The following is a 21,370-nucleotide window of genomic DNA, read 5'->3' on the forward strand; positions in this document are numbered from 1 at the left end:
GGAGATAGGGTGGGGTCTTGGTGGAGAAGCCAGGGTTGCAGGTGGGGAGGGACCACCTGCAAGGGGCAGACATTGGAGGTCGCGACACCTAATGTGGAAAGGAGGCCATTGAAGGAGATGGCCCTCCCCTTCCCACCTGAGCAGAGGGACTTGCCAGGCTATCCCCACTCCTGAACACCTCCCACCAGCCTGAAAATTGCCCACTTAAGGGCCTCAATTGGGGCAAGAGTCAGCCTAGGTCTCACCTGTCCCACCATAAAACTGAGGAACCGAGGAGAGGTCAGGGCAGGTGGGAGGGCCATCCAGGGAATTTTATGGGACATGCCCCCCCCCCACCACACCACAAACCCTCCGAGTGGGAACCGTAAAATTCTGCCGTTAGATATTGAAACACAGAATAAAATTGCTTAACTCGGAGAGGTGGCAAACATCAAGGGTGATACCAGTTGACTGCAAAAAAACATGGATAGGCTACAGAATGGGCAGGAAAGTGGCAGATGGAATTTAATACAGGGAATTGTAAGGTGATGCAATTTGGCAGAAAGAATCGGCAAAGTCAATTTTGACTTACTGGCAGAGTTCTGAAGAGTCTGCAGGTACAGAAAGATCTATGTATTTAGATCTTTAAGGGTGAGAGTAAATTAGTAAAGGATGCTGGATCTTGGGCTTCATAAATTGAGTGTAAAAGCAGGGAAGTGATACTGAACCTATATAAAGCTCTGGTTAGGCAGAGTATTGCATCCTGTTCTGGTCACCATACTGAAGGAAGATGTGAGGGTCCTTGAAAGGGTGCAGAGGAGATTTACCAGAATAAGAGATTTTAGCTACAAAAAGTTAGGTGGGAGAAGTTGGGGTTGTTCTCCTTGGACCAAAGAAGATTGAGGGAGGATTTCATAGCAGGGTATAAGTTAAGACAGCTTTAGATAAGGTCAACAAAGAAAAGCAGTTCCCATTAGCTGATGGTACCAGGATTAGGGGACACAGATTTAAAGTTTTGATGGGGGAGCGAGGGCGAAAATGTAAGGAAGAACTTTTGAACCCAGCGAGTGGTAATGAACACGCTGCCTGCAAGGGTGGTGGAAGCCGAGACAATCACTGATTTCAAAAGCAAATTAACTGTGAACTTGAGGGAAACAACTTGCAGGGCTAGAGCAGGGGAAAGAGGACTGGCTGGATTGTTCCTTAGAGGGCCAGCATGGACTCAATGGGCCAAATGGCCTCCTTCTGTACCACAATGACTATGGCTGTCAAGAGTATTGGGGTTCTGGAGTTCACTGGCTAAAAGAGGCAGAAACTCTCATCAAAAAAAACCAAATGTACTTGAAGCACTGTTAGCCTAAAAGCCTATGGGCTAAGAGCTGAATCGTCAAGTTAGGTGGACAGCTGCTTTTTTTTTTTTAGTACAGACTTCATGAGCTGAATGGCCTCCTTGTGTGCCATAAATTTCTATGATTGTACAAGAAGACAGAGGTTCACATTGAGAATTCTACACGTGATGATCTTCCAATTTCACCTAGACTGTTTTTGGATTGAAGAGAAAAAAATACAGACACGTTGAGTTGAAAGTGAGCATCCTCCTTTAAAAGAAAGGCACTGAAAAATGCAGGGCTAGCGGCCTTAGCCACGCCTTTCAGCTGGCTCCAGCACAATATCTCCAGCAAGCTGGGAACAATCCTAGTTTCCACTCCTGCCATGTTATCCTAACCTGGTGCAGTTCAGTTGGAAGTGTGCAGTACAAAGTTACAAAATGACAGCTCCTTTTCAATGGAACGTTCTGCTTTTAGGTGGCACTTCAATCCAGTGGCCTGAATGAGGAATGATGAAAAAGCATGGAACATGACACACTCTAGAATGCAAACATTCAACTCCTCTGATGATTACACAATTAAATTTGCAGGAACACGGTATTTTAGTATGGTGTCTACAACATGATTTTACTAAGTTAAGCTACATTGCAGATGGTATTCAGCTCCAAATTGTACATCTATAGAACTCAGAAGTTTACATTGTAGAGGAAGGCCATTCAGCCCATCCTATTTATACCTGCCCTTACCTAAAGCAATCAAAAACTAATCCCACTGCTCTCTCCAGATTCCTCTATTTCTTTCAGCTTCAAATTTTCAAATCAACTCTTCCTTTCAGAGATGCAACCATCTTTGCCTCGATTATTCCCTGTGGCGAAGCATTCCACATTTTAACAACTCTTTCTCAAAAAAATTCACCATTCTTTCTCCTCAATCTTAGGTGATAGTTCTGAACCGACAAATCCTGTTGCTCATCAATGACTTTCCAAACATAAATAGATTGCCCTTTCACCTCATAAAAATCCATCATAATTTAAAAGCCTTGACTAAATAGTCTCAATCCTCTATACCCAAATGGAGATAATCCCTGTATATCACATCTCTCCTCATAACTATAGGTTAATTCCTGATGTCATTCCACCAATTTACTCAATGCCCCATTCCTTTTACCATCTGGTTAGAAAGTTGTTATAAATTACTGACTAGGCACGCGCAATGGTTCCAAGGTGACATGCTGTACTTAAAGTCATACCTTCAATCTGAAGATTGATAATGTCTGATTCAATGGGTACATTAGAGATTAGTATCCTGCAATTGTAGGCACCTGCATCAGAATGCTGTACGCTGGAGATGCTGTGGGGAAAAAAATGCATAGATTGCTCTCAAGATGCACAGGACTTTATTTTTACAAAAGCATTCCTGTCCCTGCTTCCACACCCACCCACCCCTGCACCCCTTTCAGGAATTTCAATAACGATTTTGCACTAGGAGTCATAAAATGCCATTTACTACAAGTAATATTATTTTCCACCGTGCGTTGCCATGTGGAACAATTCATCACTAACCCTGCATTTATTCCCCACAAAGTTGGAAGTGTCAACATGTTCTGCATCAACACAACTTGAAAGTAAAACAACCACCCTTTGTTCCTTAATCTGCCTAATCATGGCTTGTCCTTAATTGGCTGAAGGGTTTCTGCTGTGAATATCACACAGACAAGGCGCTTGTTCTTTATCCATGGGGAATCGATATCAAGGGATTTCGGAAGCACAATTTTTGTTTCTTGGAGCTGCTGGTGATCGTTTGTCTCGGCGCTCCGAAAAAAAGAAGTTGCTCATGTCCCAACCACCTCCTCCCTACTGTCCGCCTCTCCCCGCCACCTTGCTCCCAGGCTTGCTATAATGCAGCACCTGGCTTCAGCCTAACATGGCTTCAGGTGCAGCAGTGTGTGTGAGAGGGAATCTCAAGGCTGATTCTAGTAGACCCCAAGGAGAGACAAAATAGACTACATGACAAGTTGTATTGAAGAATGAAAAATACCAGTATTTTTTAAACAAAAATAGAGTGAAATAAAACATTGAGGGAGAGGCCCAATACAAAGGCAACAGGGATACGATTTTCAAAAACTAAAAACATTTAAAACGTTCCTGTACCTGCAGCTGCTGAGAATCCTGGACCTGCTTTCACTGACACCAAAAGCAATCCCTTTGTAGAAACAACGGTGGCCATCTAGTAGTTCTTTCTCATTCTTCAGCCACTGAATACGCAGATCCTGATGCACATTGGGTACATCAATGGAACAGTTGAAACTTACAGAGTTGCCTTGAGATATTACAATGTTTGCTGCTCCAGGCTTGAATCTAATCTGTTCGCGAACATTTGCTACAAACGTAGCATCACTGCTGCTTTTGGCAGTAGTTTGCAGTTCTCCAGCTGGCGTTGGCACATTCTCTGGTGGCACATCAGTTAAGGGAGGCACATGGGGAACATCTGGTGGACAACAAAGTACATTAATTATTATTTCAATATGCCTTGTTGCATTACGGCTCTGGCAGACACCAAATAAATTGCACAAAGCATGTCAAAGTTAACATCGGAAAGATGAAAATTCATGACCTTGCTTGGGAATTGGTCCCTTAGACTGGAAAATTGTGCACATCACTCTGATATTTAAGAAAGGTGAACAAGGGAAACCAAGGAATTTTAGGCCAGTTAGCCCAATATAAACTCTAATAATTTACAGATTTACAGAGAACAGATAATTAAGGATAGAGTGACTGACTACCTTGAAAATTTCCAACTTCATAGCCAGCATGCCTGATTAACTCATTTGAGTTTTTTGAAGCGATTACTAAATTTAAAGACAGGGAGATGCCTATAGATATTATTCAAACAGATTTCCAGAAGGCAATAGATAAAGTTCCTCGTAAGAGAGTGTGAGCTAAAGTTGAAGCTCACGGAACTGAGGACAAATTATTGACCTGGTCAGAAAACTGGGTGAAGGAGAGGAGAGAGAAAGTCGGGATAATGAACAGGTACTTGAATTGCCGGATGGGGCTAGTGGTGTCTTGGAAGGATCAGTGTTGGGGCCTCAGACATACATTGTATTTATCAATGACATAGATGATGGGCTAGAAAGCCACATATCTAAGTTTGCTGATAACTCAAGGGTGGTGGGAGAATAACCAGTGTAGATGAATCACAAAGAGATATTGAGAGATTAAGTGAATGTACAAAACTGTGTCAAATGGATATCAATGTAAGGAAACGTGAGGTCATCCACTTTGGACCTGCAAAAAGGATAAAACAAGTACTTTCCAAATGGTGAAAAGCTAGAAACAGTGGAGGTCCAAAGAGACTTGCAGGTCCCGGTGCATTGATTCTTAAATTCAGAAAATAATCAAAAAGGCTAGCAACCTTTATATCAAGAGGACTAGAGTACAAGGAGTTAGTTATGCTACAGCTATATGTAGGCCTGTTCAAACAACAACTGTGGCATAGTGAACAGTTCTGTACATCACATTTTAGGGAGGGTATACGGGCCTTGGAGGAAACAGTGTAGATTTGACACCAAGGATTGAATTCTCTAGAGTTTAAAAAGGTTATGGGGTGATTTGATTTAGGGACAATGCCAAGAGGGTGGGGATCCAGCTGTTATCTCAGAAGGCAAAGTGCGTAATTGCAGTGTGAAGCACAGAATCTACAATTATACATAGGAAGTACATATTTTGTGTGGAACATTTTTGCACATAGGATAAATTTTCCAGCTATGGATCAGCACAAAAAGTGTTGGGAGTGGTTTGGAAGAAAAGCCCAGAAGCGTTTCTGTGATTTACTGTCCAGCCTTCGCCACTCAAATAATTGCAAGAAAGTGTACCACCCAGATTGTACATTAGGAATTCACACCATGCCTTATGGAGTATTTTTGCAATTTATCCATTTGTTCATCAGAACTCGATAGCTCAGGCAAATATGTACCTGTCAGGTGACAGCTCCAATCCAAATTAATAAACATGGACCTACATCTACAGCACCAAAGTTCCAAACACTACAGGGAGAATGACAAACACATAATAGTGCAACATTCTCAGATTCTGGACCGACTTAGAAGCATGCAACTTGGCATAATACACATTAGGGTTGTCAGCATTCTAGTGAACAATTGTACATGACTGATCAGGCAAGGACATCCTGTAGAGCTACACACAGTGAACCCTCTACGCTAGTAGAAAAAAGCATTTGCTTCATCGGATATAAAATAGTTGTTTTTGTTCAATTTTCTAAACATTTAATCTGTAAATTGCCAAACGTTTGCAACTTTCTGAGTCACAGAATCCTTACAGCATAAAAGGGGGACATTCAGCCCATCGTATCTGCACCAACTCTCCTAACAAGCAATTCACTTATTGCCATTCCCCCAACTTCCCACCTAGAACTAGGGGACACAGTTTAAAAATCAGTGGTCTCCCATTTAAGGCAGAGATCAGAAGGAATTTTCTCAAACGATCATGAATCTTTAAAACTCTCTTCAATGGAGAGTGGTGGAGGCAAGGTCATTGAATAATTTAAGGCAGAGGTAGAGAGATTTACTAACAAAGGTGACAAAGGTTATCGTAGGTGCGGAGTTGTGGAGTTGAGGCCATAATCCGATTAGCTGTGATCTTAGTGAATGGTGGAGCAGCCTCAAGGAGCCAAATAACCTACTCTTGCTCCTAATTTGTATGTTCATATCACACCACCATTGGCAGCCATGCCTTCAGCTACCGAGGTCCTAGGCTCTGAAATTTCCTACTTATACCTATCCACCTCTTTAGCTCTTTTACCTCCTTAAACTATGCTTTCGGTCATCTGACCTTCAACAAAAGTAGAAAGAGAAGACTTAATGGGCAGAATTTTTAGTGACCTGGCCTGCAGGGAGTGGGTCAGCCAGAAAGCTGGTGTGAGCCATTCAGTATTTCCCCAAATGCTGTGAAACTTTAACTCTGCTGAGTAGTTATCCACCTGACTAAAAACCCAAGTGCCAATCCAGTCACTAATGGCCACAGCAACAGGTATGCCCACACCAGGAACAGGGGGTGGGGAGGGCGACCGGAGGGCAAGGGGGGACCGATCATGCAAACTCCTCAGGCAGGCACTTGTCCAGGAGGTAGGTGAGAAGGCACGCAGCTCCTGAATCCACCAAGTCTTCTTCTTTAGGAGGTTGCCTGGTTACTTGATGCTTTACGCAATCTTCCCGGAGTCAGCATCTTAATTAGCTGTCTCCGCGTTTGCCATTCTATTAAGGACAGCAGGCAGGCTCCACATACAGTAGAGGGCTGCTCCACTGCCAGAAGAATGTCATTAGGCTGCAAAATTGCCCCTCATTGGAGTATTTACTATGTTAATTGGCTACCCGTCTCCATGGAGCAGGCAACCAACACTAATCCCAGCCTACTCCTGGAAAGGTTCCTGGGTGGTGGGAATGCAATCAGGAACCAGTCCGGCACAGTCATATTTTCCTGGCCCACCCCCCCCAACTTCCACCTCTTCTGGGCAGAGAAAATTCAACCTCCTAAGCACCCCCACCCAGCCCTAGCCCATCTATTTTTTCAGTTAAAATTCAGTCCAATATCTCAGATGCATCTTCAAGTACTTAGTGACACAGGAGTTTTCAGGAAAAAGGCCTTCCGTCCTTCTAACCAACCTATCCCCTTGGTATGTTTATTAACCTTGAATCACATTTCTTGAGAAGAGCCTATCTAGTTTCTGCTTTATTGCATAGACTAAGTTAATTTCAAGTGTTTTGGCCTTTGTGATTTGTGTCAGCAAATGGAGCAACCATTTTTCATACAGCGAGGTGTCACAAACAGCAATGAAATAAATTATCAGTTACCCTCTTCTGGCAAAATGAACAATGTGTTCTCTCTTCCAAGTTTGCTATAATGCTATTTTTGAAGTCTAAGCTTTTATATGAAAATTGTACTCCCTGGAAATTTAGAAATAGCAACACAGTCTTGAAAAGAATATATTAGACTTTTATGATTATAGGATATTAGGAAAGATTTGCATTTATATTGCAGTTTTCATGACCTGAAGCTCCTGCCAAAGATAGAAAGTCTGCTGGTTTGGATTGTGGGGGTAAAAGCCAAGTTTCCTCCCTGCCGAGCTGTCAAATTGCTATTTCAGCCACGCTGCTGGTGCGAGATAAGAATGGGTGGAAATAAAAGCCCCCAGGAAAAGAGCTGGCAGTTTCCCCATACAAAATGAGGGTGAAGTTCAGAGGGAAGCTCATCTCTGAGTATCTCTTGGTGGATGCCTCAGAGTGCCCACCAGTAAAGACCCATTTGCCTGATGAAAAATTAGCCCAAAGAGATAAAGAGGGCCTGGAAGAAAATATGATTTAATACAATCTAAAAGGGAAAAAAACTACGAAGTCTACTTGAAAAAAAATACACAGACACTATTTTGCACCGACAAGTTGTGTATTGTAGGTTGCCAAGTATAAGGTGACCCAAAGTAGAAGGTGACCCTATTTTTTGGCACTAAAATTCATGTTTAGGTCTTTCAGTGGCGTATAAGTTGATCTTTTTTGCATAAAAGTCCTCTTTTCTGCTAAAAATGCTTTAGTCACGTTAAATTTGGCCTCAATTTTTCACGTCAGAAAAGCGTGCTATACTCACCTTATGAGTCAGCTCATGGGGTCAAGCGAGTGATACAAGCTGTGCTGCCAGAAAGATTCTTAGAAATTTAAGACACGCCCACGCAGAACAGACCACGCATGGGTAACGACAAGCAAAAATGGGTCCTCTGGCAAAACGAATGAAGCATGAAGCTGGTTTCAAGCTAAAAGTCATAGCATTTACTAAGTGCCCTGTTATAACGTCTTTAATATTAGCTTCTAACATCTTCCCTATGACAGGTGTTACGTTAACTGGCCTATAGTTTCCTGCTTTCTGTCTCTCTCCCTTTTTGAATAAAAGAGTTACATTATCTATTTTACAATCTAATGGAACTTTCCCCGGATCTAGTGAATTTTGGAAAATTAAAACCAGTGCATAACTATCTCACTAGCCATTTCTTTTAAGACCCTAGGATGAAATCCATCAGGAACCAAGGACTTGTCAACCCACAGTTCCAACATTTGCTAAGTACTACTTCCCTGGTGATTGGAATTTTCTTGAGTTCCTCCCTCCCTTCCAATTTCTGATTTCAGCTATTTCTGGGATGTTATTTGTATCCTCTCCAGTGAAGACTGATGCAAAGTATCTATTCAGTTCATCTGCCAACTCCTTATTTTCCATTATTATTTCCCCAGACATACTTTCTATAGGATCAACGCTCACTTAGTCAACTTTTCTTTAAATATCTATGGAAACTCTTGCTGTCTTTATATTTCTAGCTAGCTTTCTCTCGTACTCTAATCTTTCTTCCTTTTTAATCTTTTAGTCATTTTTTGCTTTTTTTAATCTTCTGTCCAATCTACTGTCCTGCCACCCATCTTTGCACAATTCAATGTTTTTTCTTTAAATTTGATGCTGCCTTTAACTTTTTTAGTTAACAATGGATGGTGGATCCTCCCCATGGAATTTTTCTTTCTTATTGGAATGTATCTATTTTTTGTATTCTGAAATATCCCCTTAAATGTCTGCCACTGCATCTCCATTGACCTATCCCTTAACCTAAATTGCTGGTTCACTTTGGCTAGCTCTGCTTTCATACCCTCGTAATTGCCCTTATTTAAGTTTAAAATACTAGTGCTAGGCCCAGTCTTCTCTTCCTCAAACTGAATGTAAAATTCAGTCATATTCTGATCACTGCTACCTGGGGGCACCTTCACTATGTGGTCATTAATTAACCCTATCTTATTGCACAATACCAGGTCCAGTGTAGCCTGCTCCCCGGTTGGCTCCAGGACGTGCTGATCTAAGAAATTCTCTCAAAAACATTCTATGAATTCGTCATCTATGCTACATTTACCCATCTGGTTGTTCCAGTCTATATGTAGATTAAAATCCCCCATGAGAATCGCCGTACCTTTCTGACAAGTCTCACTATTTCTTCTTTGATACCCCATCCTACCTTTCCACATCCCTGGTTATGCAATTCACAAGAAAACTCACCCCAGCAACAGTACAGCGTGCACTTTCCCCAATACTGGTGCCAGTGCCCCAAAAACCAGAACCCACTTCTTCCACACCAGTCTTTGAGCCATGCATTCATCCCTCTAATTTTATTTGCCCAATGCCAACTTGCACGTGGCTCAGGTCCAGAGATTATTACCTTTGGAGATACTGCTTCTTAATATGGTACCCAGTTCCTCATACTGACTATGCAGAACCTCTTTCCTTGTCCTACCTATATCATTGGTACCTACATAGATCATGACGACTGGATCCTCCCCCTCCAGCCTTGAGATGTCCTGAACCCTGGCAGGCAACACGGCCTTCTGGAGATCGGCTTTTTGGTGCGGTGAACAGTGTCAATCACCCTCACTATACTGTCTCCCTACTACCACTTCATTCCTGTTTGCTCCTCCTGCTTGAACAGTTTCCTGTACCATGGTGCCATGGCCTGCCTGCTTATCCACCTTGTAGACCTCGCTTTCATCCACACAGGTTGTGAGCACATTAAATCTGTTCGACAATTACAAAGTCTGAGGATCCTCCACTACTGTCTGCTCAGTCCCTTTACCTGCCTCACTCACTTTCACATCCTCCTGTCCCTCACTGCTGATCAAAAGAGATGACCCTATTCTCAAAGGTGTGACCATCTTCTGGAACAAAGTGTCTAGATATTTCTCTCCTTCCCTTATGTTGTGCCGTGTCTGCAGTTCGGCTTCCAGACCAATAATCCCGACCCAAAATTCCTCTAGCTGCTTACACTCTCTGCAGAAGTGCTTATCCTGGATCACCTTGGCGTCCAAAACTTCCCACATTCCAGTGCTGCAACATAACATAAGTAACAATGGCTGGACAGGTGTTATTTAGTTAATTTAATTACGTTCTTAATTAACTTAGAGTAATTCCTATGTATGCTAAAATTTACTGTACCTATTAAATGCTAGTACCACTGACAACTAAAAGTTAAATGTTCCTTAACTACACAGTTGTGTGTTTTAGGTGCTTACTTTAATTATTTTAATTTTAAAGTTTCAGTTTTATTTTATTTATAGATCTACCTTAACTCCTGTGTCCTAAACTGGCTACTAACACACTGTCCCTAACACTAAGCACTTAGTGGCCAATCACCTTACTATCAACTTACAAAAGTAAAGTGCCAATACAATTTTAAACCCGAGGAACAACCAAATTGTTTCTTTGCTGTGATGCCAGTAATTGTTATCTCGTGCTGTTTTCAGACTCCCAACTGCCTCTGCGCTCACGCTGTTTTCAGACTCCCAGTGTAAATTGTTTTCAATCTCCTGCTGTAAGCTGTACAGCACAGAGCCAGGCATTTGGCCACAACTGGTCCACACTTGTATCTGTACTCCTCACAAGCTTCCTCACACCTCACAGCATAACCTTTCAATCTTTCCTGATAAGTATGACCTCTCAGCTCATCCTTGTGACTCTCCTTCACAATTTCTCCAGTGCCTTTATAAAATGGAGACCAGGACTGTGTATGGTAGTTTAACTTGCTAAAAAAGATTTCATTTATACAATGCCTTCACAACATCTCTAGAGGGCATCTCAAAGCACTTTACAACCAATGAAGTACTTTTGAAGTGTAGTCACCGTTTTGACGTACGAAACACGGAAGCCAATTTGCACACAGGAAAATCCCATAAACAGTAATATAATAATGATGAAATAATCTACCTTTGAGACGTTGCTTTAAGGATAAGTATTGTCCAGGGCACTGGAGATAATTTGAAATACTACTATAGGATCTTTTACATCTACCTAGGAATGCTTGGTTCAGCATCTCATCCGAAAGATGGCACTTCTGACACTACAGCATTCCCTCAGTACTTCCCTAGAGTGTCAGCCTTGATTTTTGTGCTCGAGCCCTGGAGTGGGACTTGAACCCACATCTTCTAACTTAGACGAGTGTGCTACCAACTGAGCCATGGCTGACACACTAAAGTAAGTTGCCTGGTTTTCAATTCAGCGAGTTTAACAATTGAGTCACCGAGCTATTAGTACCAGGTTTGACCTCTGTCTCAGCTGGGTTTGTAGGCCTCAGTACAGAAGTAACAGGCGCGCTAGAATTCAACTCCGTGTTCCTGGCTTAGAGAGGGGAAATGTTCCCAGAGTGTGCACTCACGATCACCAGCACTCTCGATTGCTAGCCACTCATGCCTGCTTGAAGGATGTATATATGGACAATGGGTAAGAGTAGATTGAGCTTGGCTGTGGTGCCAGGTATCAGGGTGTAGCATTCTCATCTTGGAGTCAAAAGGTTGTGGACTCAAGTCCTAATCAGAAACTTGAGGCACCACAGAAATGCAAGTATTTCTTCTTTCCTTTATGCTCCCGTGACCCTGCTAACATTAGCCAAGCTTAAACACGGATAGTGGTAAGCTACTTGATGATTGGATAGAGATCAGCATCCACACCTCAGCAAAAGTCAATGTCTTCTGAAGTGAATGGGTGAAAATTGATGGGAAAACAGTACTGCTAGGAAGCTGCCTCATGAATTTAGCACTTTCAAGTGGATTAAAGTTCACATTCTTTCAGCGTCTGCCAATAGTTTTCATGGCCTTGCTTGCCAGTTACCATTTGTTACCAGCTTTCTCAAACTTGAGAGAGATTGAGTACAAGACAATAATGTACTGCCTCTTCTGCAGACCAAACATTCTTAAACCATTTTAAAAAGGAAACAAAAGACAAATAAAATTCCTGTGCAACAATAAAATTACTATTATTGATATGTGATGTAAAAAATATGACAATGACTTCTGTGTTGATTTTTTTAAAAATTGGCACAAGGCATGTTATACAGGGTAGTTGATACAGTTGAACAAATAACACCCTGGTCCGGCAACGCCTCAACTTTAAATTTCTTATCTCTCAACACGGCGGTGCCCCTCCCCATCCCCCCCCCCAACTTCCTCCAGATCCTAAATAACTTCAAGGTTGCTGCTGTCCCCAGCTTTTGCCTTCTTGCACATCCATGAATTTCATCACCCCATGGCTGATGGTCATGTCTTCAGCTTCCCAGGCCAAAAGTCTAGAATTTACTCACTAAAACTCATCAACTCTCTCCTCCTTTAAGTCATACTTTGCAACCTACCTCTTTGACCAAGTTTTGATCATTTGTCCTAATATCTCCTTGTGTGGCTCAGTGTTAAATTTGATAATGCTCCTGTGAACCACCTTGGCATGTTTTACTACATTAAAAGGTGCTATAATAATGCAGGTTGTTGCTGCTGATGCCTGCTTCATGTTTAATTGTATAAACTTAATGGGGACGTTTTCCCTCCACTGTTTCCGAGCTCTGCAAGGACTATCAGTTCAAAGGACAGAATGCTTTAGACCACAAAAACATAGTCGATGAAAGGTCGCAATGTGAAATGTTAACTCTGGGAGGAATTTAAATGCCCCCCCCCCAATGGGATCAGGAGGCAGAGTGGAGATCCCACCTCTTTCCCCTGATTAAGTCCAGGGCGAGAAGGCGCGTGGATAGCTTTCCCTCATGGAGGCCAATTGAGGCCCATAGAGGCCACTTAAGGACTTCATCCCATGGCTACTGGTATTTACCTGAGTCGGGGGGATAGAGAGGGGGGTAGACTCACCATCCAGGGCAGCCACCCAGCAAACCCAATAGGGTTTGCAGGTGGCCTTCTGCAGGAGGGGGTCCCTCGTTCAAAGCCACTTTGTGCCTGACTGAGGGACCCAGCATCGGGAAGTTTGGGGGGGGGAGGGGGGGGTGCGGCGAGGGCGTCTGCAGGGGTGTGATTCTCAGGTGGAAACCCTGGTTGATCTTTCCCTCAAATCATCCCTCATCCAGGAGAAATATGTTCTATGATAAATAGTCCTCAAAAGTGCCCCGACTGAGATTAGCTAACTCAACACAGACTGATGATTGAGTGCTACACCTTCTTAGAACGGTTCAGCTAGTCATTGGACCAAGTTTCAACGATTAGGAAATCAAACTTCTGAAGAAATCAAGATCTTCATACGCAGTAAAATACGAAATGACTATTTTGTTTAGTTGCTATAATATTGAATTTTCCTTTGGATTTTTACTCGCATTTCTATTTTCCTCTACATTTAACGTTCTGAATAAATATCTTTATGAAAATTCCCAATTTTATTTTTTAGATTAAAATAGAGAACGTTGGGTCCGTTCTAGAAGTCTTGTTTGGAGTTGACCTTCCTATCAAAGAACTTTAAAGAAGAAAGAATTTTAAAAAGGGCCTATTCATTTCTTATCATCAGTCTAGCTCAGATGGGAGCACTCTTGCCTCCAAAATCAGAAAATTATAGCCTCAGGCCCAACTGCAGACTTTTGTATATAATGCAGCTCTAAGGGAGAGCTGCTTTGTCATAAGTGACAAAAGTGAGGTATTTTGCTTCAAATCGATGTTAGGGATCCTGTGATGTTTAAAGTGCAGCAAAGATGCCCTAGCCAACTTCCTTTCCCAACCAATGCCATCTAAAAATAGACAAATTTATCATTCACTGTTAGCAGGTCCTTACCCGGTACCATTGTTATGATCTCAGCAGAGACCAGTAATGTTTATTTTATTTTGGAAATCCAACAACCCAGGTATTTACTGAAAGAATGAAGCCATAAGGGTCACTGTTTAAAACAAAAGAATTTTACTACGCAAAAATCAAACATGAATACTAATAGCTACACTCTTAGGTACATTAAAGATATTTAAAGTACAATGAACACAGTTATACTCTAAACCAAACTTTTAATTCATATTTCCTGCTACACCTATTTGACTAATACCTCAAAAAACTCAGGTCAGATACTTATCAGAAACTGGAAGATTAACCACTTGGCCTGAGTACTGTTTCAAAGATTCGCTCATGGGTTGAGATTTCTCAGGCCTTCCACTTACTTCCTGTCAGATTGTCCCTTCAAATCCCCTCCAGCCATCCCACGATTGTAGTCTCTGTGTCTCTCTGTTGGCTCAGCTTGGCTATCCTAGAAGTCCAACTCACTGTTAGTGGAATCCATCAGCTATCAAGGGTTTTAAACCCTATTAGCCTAAACACAGAATTTCAACTAAATTCTGCTAGAAAGAAATGTTCCCTGCAGCCAGTTTTTTTCTCCCAAACTAAACTGCCTGAAAAAACAGAACCACGCATACAAGAACCTACTCCCTTCTGTAATTAACTTTTTGTTTTCCTTTTTTTTAATATTGTTTACCGCCCAGGCAGCCTGGTCTAATCAGAAGCAAGTTGCCTTTTACAAGGAATCATCTTTCAGAGGAACCTAGATCTAAAAGGGACCACCACTCCAATATAAAATATAGATTTTTCCCCAAAAGCACATGGGCCATCACACCATGCAAATGCATTTGTCTGCATAAGAACTGTGATCGCACTTGAAGTCTGTTTTCAGATGTCCTAGGGAATGCAATATGCAACGGCAGTTTTTCTTTCTTCCTGCATTTGAGGATGTGCTTAAGAGGATGGAAGGTTCGAATTCATTCCACATATTAACATTACTTTTGGTTCAGGTTTTGATGACAACCATGATCACATTTCTTTGTACTTTGAAAAGCTCCACTTCAATGAACTTTTTATAGCTGTTTGAAAGGCCATGACAGACATGCCTTTCATTCTGAGGAAGAGTTCACTACACTTGCCAAAACAACATGCAAAAATAGATCTTCCCATCACTCTTTAAATGCGTTAGCTGCAACTGTATTTGAAAGCTCAAGATTTTAGAATCGCCAGCAGCTTTGTATTCCATTGTATTGCAAATACTATTCTGACTCTATTAACACAACTGCTGGCGTCTCATTGTATCAGTTATAGAATGAAATTACTTCAGTAAGCAAGCTATTCAATGGGCAATGAGTTCAAGGTGGAGGACACAAACATAATATTTACAAGCAAAGATGGAATCGGAGAAAAAGCACTTTTTTTTAATCCATAGCATAACGGGTACATGGAACAGACAAGATAGCTGATTCAGGGTCAACTGATATCATTAAAGGAATTTAATACAACACAGATAGAGGTTATTTGGCGCATCATGCCCGATAGCTCTTTGAAGAAACTATCCAGTTAGGCCCATGTACCTGCTCTTTCCCCATAACCCTGAAGATCTTTCCCCTTGCTGGATCAATATCTTGAGGAGAGGAACAGAGGTTATATAGTAATAGTGCTGCTGATTGTTTTAAAGTGGAAGCAGGGAATGAAATTTAGTGTTCTTCCTTTGAGCAGAGCATCAATGAATTATATTATGTGGAGAAGGAAAGCACTGTGGGTGTACCTACACCACATGGACTGCAGCGATTCAAGAAGGCAGCTTGCCACCACCTTCTCAAGGGCAGTTAGGGATGGGCAATAAATGCTGGCCTAGCCAGTGAAGGCCACATCCCGTTTCATAGTCTCCGGAGTTGCGAAGCTGTCCTTTGGCTTTCAATATAGATAGATTATTGTTACAATTATTTGTAAACAAATGTAGCCTTCCACCACCCCCACCCTATCTATCCTCTAAGTCAACTGGAGACTAAAATTATCTGGGTTGATGAGCAGTGAATAAACAGCACGATAAGATGGGAGATTTTGGTTCGAACAATACTTAAACCGGAAATATAAATTTCAGGGAAGTAGGTCTGCAAACCCATCACCATTTGTCCCCTCTCACTCACTGTTGGGTGCCCAACAATAAATGCCACCACCAATATTGACAGTTACAAGCATAGTTTTTGTACTGTTATGACCGATGCAGTTGGTAAAGCGGAGTTATTTAAAAATCCCAGAGGGAAACTTTAAACAACTGTCATAACCTATAATTTTAAGTGTTATGTTTGAGATACAACTCTAAATTCAGGAATCAGGCCACCAGTTTGAGGCTTTACATTAAACTAACTGAAACATTTTATTAATTTACACAGGTTAAAATATATATACACATGGTTACAAATTACTATCATAACTTTTAATAAATTCCCAAACTAATCTCCATTAAGGCAACATCAACCCATAGACTTTGACCAAACACCAAGCAAAGCATTTTCACCGTACGAATTCAAAATGAGGTGCTTCTCACTTTGGTTCCTTGCAGACACAGTGGTAGGCTTACAGGCTTTGATATTATATTGCCTCTGCTCTGCACACCTGAAACTGCTGAAGTTATACCTGCCACTCCCATTCAACCTCTGAACTAAACCTCTCTAAAAATAAAACCCCTTTCATAGTACAATTTTATTAGTAATATAAACATATTGCTTGATAACTGCTAGATGGGAGTCAAGTTTTCACCCCATTTCTTGAATGCTCTATTCAAAAAATGCAAATGCACGCTTTCTCTCTTACGTATCAAAACTAGTGCACATCAAAGCACCCAGACTAGCTTGCTTTAATCCAATTAAGCCATGCCCACAGACTAAACCTCTATTTTAAAAGAAAAATATTTCCCAATAATATTATATACATTAATAGCTTCATGACAGTACCATTCAATAGAATTTTCAAAGATGTCGGAGAATGTGAGAGTCAGCTCACTCTGCTTGGACACATTTTCCATAGCAGACTGCCCAACCTTATTAAAGACGAAAACAAAAACAGAATTACCTGGAAAAACTCAGCAGGTCTGGCAGCATCGGTGGAGAAGATTACCTGGAAAAACTCAGCAGGTCTGGCAGCATCGGTGGAGAAGAAAAGAGTTAACTTTTCTTCTCCACCGATGCTGCCAGACCTGCTGAGTTTTTCCAGGTATTCTTCTCCACCGATGCTGCCAGACCTGCTGAGTTTTTCCAGGTATTCTTCTCCACCGATGCTGCCAGACCTGCTGAGTTTTTCCAGGTAATTCTGTTTTTGTTTTGGATTTCCAGCATCCGCAGTAGCTTTTTGTTTTTATCTTATTAAAGACCAGCTACCCCTGTACCATAGAACAGAAACAGATACTACATACATGATTTTAAACTACGTAATAGAGTCGCTGACTTAACGTAGCCACATTGTGAATGTGACAGATTCAACATGCAGGAGATGGAGGCACTTTTAACTCTTTTTAAATTAATCTGTGGATTACAAGAACATGGACATATATGCAGGGACAGTCAGCATAACAGTAACATTAAGATGCCGAAAGCTGCTTTTATATGATTGTAGTGCCAGTAAAGGAAAATCAGTCTCCCCAGCAACCAGACTTAGCAAATCTAGGTGGTTTACTTTGGTGGTTGCAGCCAGCTCCAGAAGACGCACACATCAGGAGACAGGTAGGGTACTGAGAGCAATACAAAAGCAGCTCCTGTCATAGGTCTTTGGACAGGAATTCCACGGGGTGTATGAAGCCATCAGCTTCCTGACCACCTGGAACCAGACATGCAATACATTACACAGTAGAAAAGTTACTTTGCAGTTTCATGGAGACAGAAAAGGCAACTTGCTAGCTTGAAAATAAAATATCATACTGCCACCTCAGCAACAGCCATTGGTATTTCTACACTGGTAAAAAAAATGCTCAGACAACTTTCCAGAGCAGACAAAAGAATGACAGAGTAGGACAGAAAGAAAATAAAAATGAAGTGGGTACTTTGAAAGCATGATTGAAGATTTTTCTTTTGGGGAGCTTTTGAAAGCACTGGTGCAGTGGACAGGATGTAATAATTTGAGAATGAGGATGAAGAGTCACTGAACTTCACAAGAGTGGGAATGGGGAAGAGAACAGAGGTACAGCTGTATAAGTTGAGGTTTGAGGAATTTAGAAGCAAGAAGGAGAAAGCTCAGAATCTCTGATGACTGGTTCAAAAAGGTTTTGGCAGTGGTGAGTGAGGTAGTAGGGATGTGTTCCAGAACTAGCTATGCCCCTAGCCAAGCTGTTCTAGTACAGCTACAACACTGGCATCCACCCAGCAATATGGAAAATTGCCCAGGTATGTCCTGTCCATAAAGGGCAGGACAAATCCAACCCAGCCAATTGCCATCTCATCAGTCTAATCTTGATCATTAGTACAGTGATGGAAAGCATCATTGGCAGAGCTTTCAAGCAGCACTTACTCAGCAATGATCTGCTCACTGACACTCAATTTGAGTTCCGCCTGGGCCACTCAGCTCCTGAACTCATTACAGCCTTGGCCCAAACATGGACAAAAGAGCTCCACTCCAGAGGCGAGGTGAGAGTGACTGCCCTTGACATCAAGGCAGCATTTGACCAAATGTAACATCAAGGAGTCTAGCAAAACTGGGGTCAATAGGAATCAGGGGAACTCCACTGGTTGGAATCATACCTAGCATGAAGGAAGATGGCGGTGGTTGTTGGAGGTCAGTCATCACAGTCCCAGGGCATCACTGCAGAAGTTCCTCAGGGTAATGTTTTAGGCATAACCATCTTCAGCTGCTTCAATGACCTTCCTTCCATCATAAGGTCAGAAGTGGGGATATTCGCGAACGATTGCACGATGTTCAGCACTATTCATGACTCCTCAGATACTGAAGCAGTCCATGTCCAAATGCAGCAAGACCTGGACCATATTCAGGCTTGGGCTGACAAGTGGCAAGTAATATTCGTGCCACACAAGTGCCAGGCAATGACCATCTCCAACAAGAGAGAATTGAACCATCTGCCCATGGCATTCAATGGCACTGCCGTTGCCGAATCTCCCATTATCAACATCCTGGGTATTACCATTGACAAGAAACCGAACTAGACAAGTCATATAAATACTGTGGCTACAAGGGCAGGCCAGAGGCTGGGAATTCTGCAGAGAGTAACTCACCTCCTGACTCCCCAAAGCCTGCCCGCTATCTATCTACAAGGCACAAGTCAGGAGTGTGATGCAATACCCTCCACTTGCCTGGATGAGTGCAGTTCCAACAACACAAGAAGCTCAACACCATCCAGGACAAAGCAGCTTGTTTGATTGGCACCCCATCCACCAATGACACACAGTAGCAGCAGTGTGTCCCATCTACAAGATGCACTGCAGCAATTCACCAAGACTCCTTCGACAGCATCTTCCAAACCCGCAACATCCAGCACCGAGAAGGACAAGGCAGCAGATCCATGGGAACACCAAGTTCCCCTCCAAGACCCACACCATCCTGACTTGGAACTATGTCGTTGTTCCTTCATTGTCAGAGCCAAAATCCTGGAATTCCCTTCCTAACAGCACTGTGGGTGCACCTACACCACATGGACTACAGCGGTTCAAGAAGGTGGCTCACCGCCACCTTCTCAAGACAATTAGGAACGGGTAATAAATGCTGGCCGAGCCAGTGATGTCCACATCCCGTGAAAGAACAAAAACAAAAATCAGATGTCTAATAAAGTACTTTTGGCACAGGCTCTTGAGTGGACATATAAGATCCCGCAGCATTATTCAAAGAAAAGCAGAGGCCCTGGTCAACAATTACTCCTCAAGCAACTAAAACAGATTATCTGGTCTTATCTGGACAAGCACCTTGGGATGTTTCCTTATGTTAAGGGCACTATATAAATAAGGTTTCAATTTAATTACTGTCTCTGGGACTTGTCTGTGTTCAAATTAGTTGCTGTTTGGGTTTCCCTATATTATAACACTGACTGCACTCCAGTGTACTGCATTGGGTCTAAAACCCTTTGGGACGTCGGAGGCCATGGCAGGGGCTGTATTATTGCAAATTATTTCTTTCTTTAAAGAAGCAAAAAGTGAGTCACCCTCCCCCATTGCAGTCACTAACTGCTGTCAGTCACACTCAGCAAATCTCAGTGTACGATAACCAGGGGCCATGGGCTTCCAATGTTTTCATTCAGATTACTGCTCGCGCTAATCCTCCCCCTGTTCTGGCCAGCTAAACACATTCCCAGCAATTAAAAGAAAATCCAGGACTTGGATTAAGAGAACAGAGCAGGAATGCTTTCGTCCAAGAATGCAAACGTAAAGCTGCAATTTTTCGCTCATTTAATATCAATGTGAGGAGAGAGAGTGAAACTTTTCAAACAAATTTTTTTTTAAAAACTCCATTGAATTTACGCGCTATATAAAAAAAAAGGCTGAAAATATGCAACAAATCCACCACCATCCGAAAGAAAGGTCACTATTTGGAGAACCTTTATCGCATGTGTGGTCAGCATTTTTTGTTTGAATCTCAAGTTTGCGGGTTTGTTTGTGTGCGCGCGCACGCGCGCGTGTGGGTTAGAAACCATTTACTTTACCTATAAAATACCATTAAAAAATCTAAATTTAAGTAAACCAGCTCACCATCCCATCAGTCACATCATAGTGGAAGGGCATTAGAGAACATGTTGTAACTCCTTTCTGTTCTTTTATTTAAAAGCGATACTTGCATCTGAATTTAAATCGAGAAAGCCTTTCCCACCTACTGCGGTTTATTAATAACACTATTAAAAAAAAAAGTTTAAATATGCACGATATATATCCCCAGGTGAGCGCGCGCACGGGCTCGTTGACTTCACTTAAAAGTCGACGCATGTTTCCAAATCTTATTCAGCAACTCACCAGATCCGCGGGCCAAGTGAAGGAACAAAGTAAACGTCCAGAAGTTGGAGCGTTTCATCTTGACCGAAAGGCTTTGTCCGCACCAGCTCTCCCGGAGCGCGGTTCGTTGCTGGGGTTCGGCGACACCTCAAGCAGCTGCCGCTCGGGGCTCCCCAACCGGCTGCAGAAAGCCCCACAGCAGCGATTACTCTTCACTCATGCAACAAAATCCAAACTTTTGACCGCACAACTCCTGCTTTCGCCTATTTTTGATAAGGAGTAAGAATGACACTGAATTCTGCCAGTGTTGCTAACGATGGGGGAAATTACAGCCCCCCCCTCCTCATCTGAGGGAGCACCAACTATAATGCAACACTGCACGGTTGCTGACTGCAAAAACTGGGTTTCTTATTCTCTACGGCAACTATCGCCTGTTGGAGAGGCGGCTCTGCCAAAGGCACGTGATCCCAGCCCAGGGTGAGAGTTGGAAATGAATTCACTCGCAGACGAGGAGAGCACAATATGAAAA

The 21,370-nt window shown here is 42.3% G+C and overlaps 1 protein-coding gene and 1 non-coding gene across 2 annotated transcripts in view; one reads left to right on the forward strand and one right to left on the reverse strand.

Annotated features, from left to right (window-relative positions):
* Positions 1-21,042, reverse strand: part of mertka (c-mer proto-oncogene tyrosine kinase a) — a 128,167-nt gene extending 107,125 nt beyond the window's left edge. Inside the window, exons 1-3 of the mRNA XM_078542653.1 lie at positions 20,863-21,042; positions 3,458-3,794; positions 2,557-2,657 (exon numbers count right to left, since the gene is read on the reverse strand). Coding sequence (XP_078398779.1) covers positions 2,557-2,657; positions 3,458-3,794; positions 20,863-20,920 — 496 coding nt within the window. The 5' untranslated portion in view covers positions 20,921-21,042. The remainder of the gene's footprint in view (positions 1-2,556; positions 2,658-3,457; positions 3,795-20,862) is intronic.
* Positions 2,989-3,123, forward strand: LOC144681185 (U11 spliceosomal RNA). Its single transcript, XR_013576716.1, has one exon. It is a non-coding gene; the product is annotated as a U11 spliceosomal RNA (small nuclear RNA).
* Positions 21,043-21,370: the final 328 nt, after the last annotated feature.

The sequence above is a fragment of the Cetorhinus maximus genome, chromosome 5 (assembly GCF_964194155.1).
Source record: "Cetorhinus maximus chromosome 5, sCetMax3.hap1.1, whole genome shotgun sequence".
In the NCBI taxonomy this organism is placed as follows: Eukaryota; Metazoa; Chordata; class Chondrichthyes; order Lamniformes; family Cetorhinidae; genus Cetorhinus; species Cetorhinus maximus.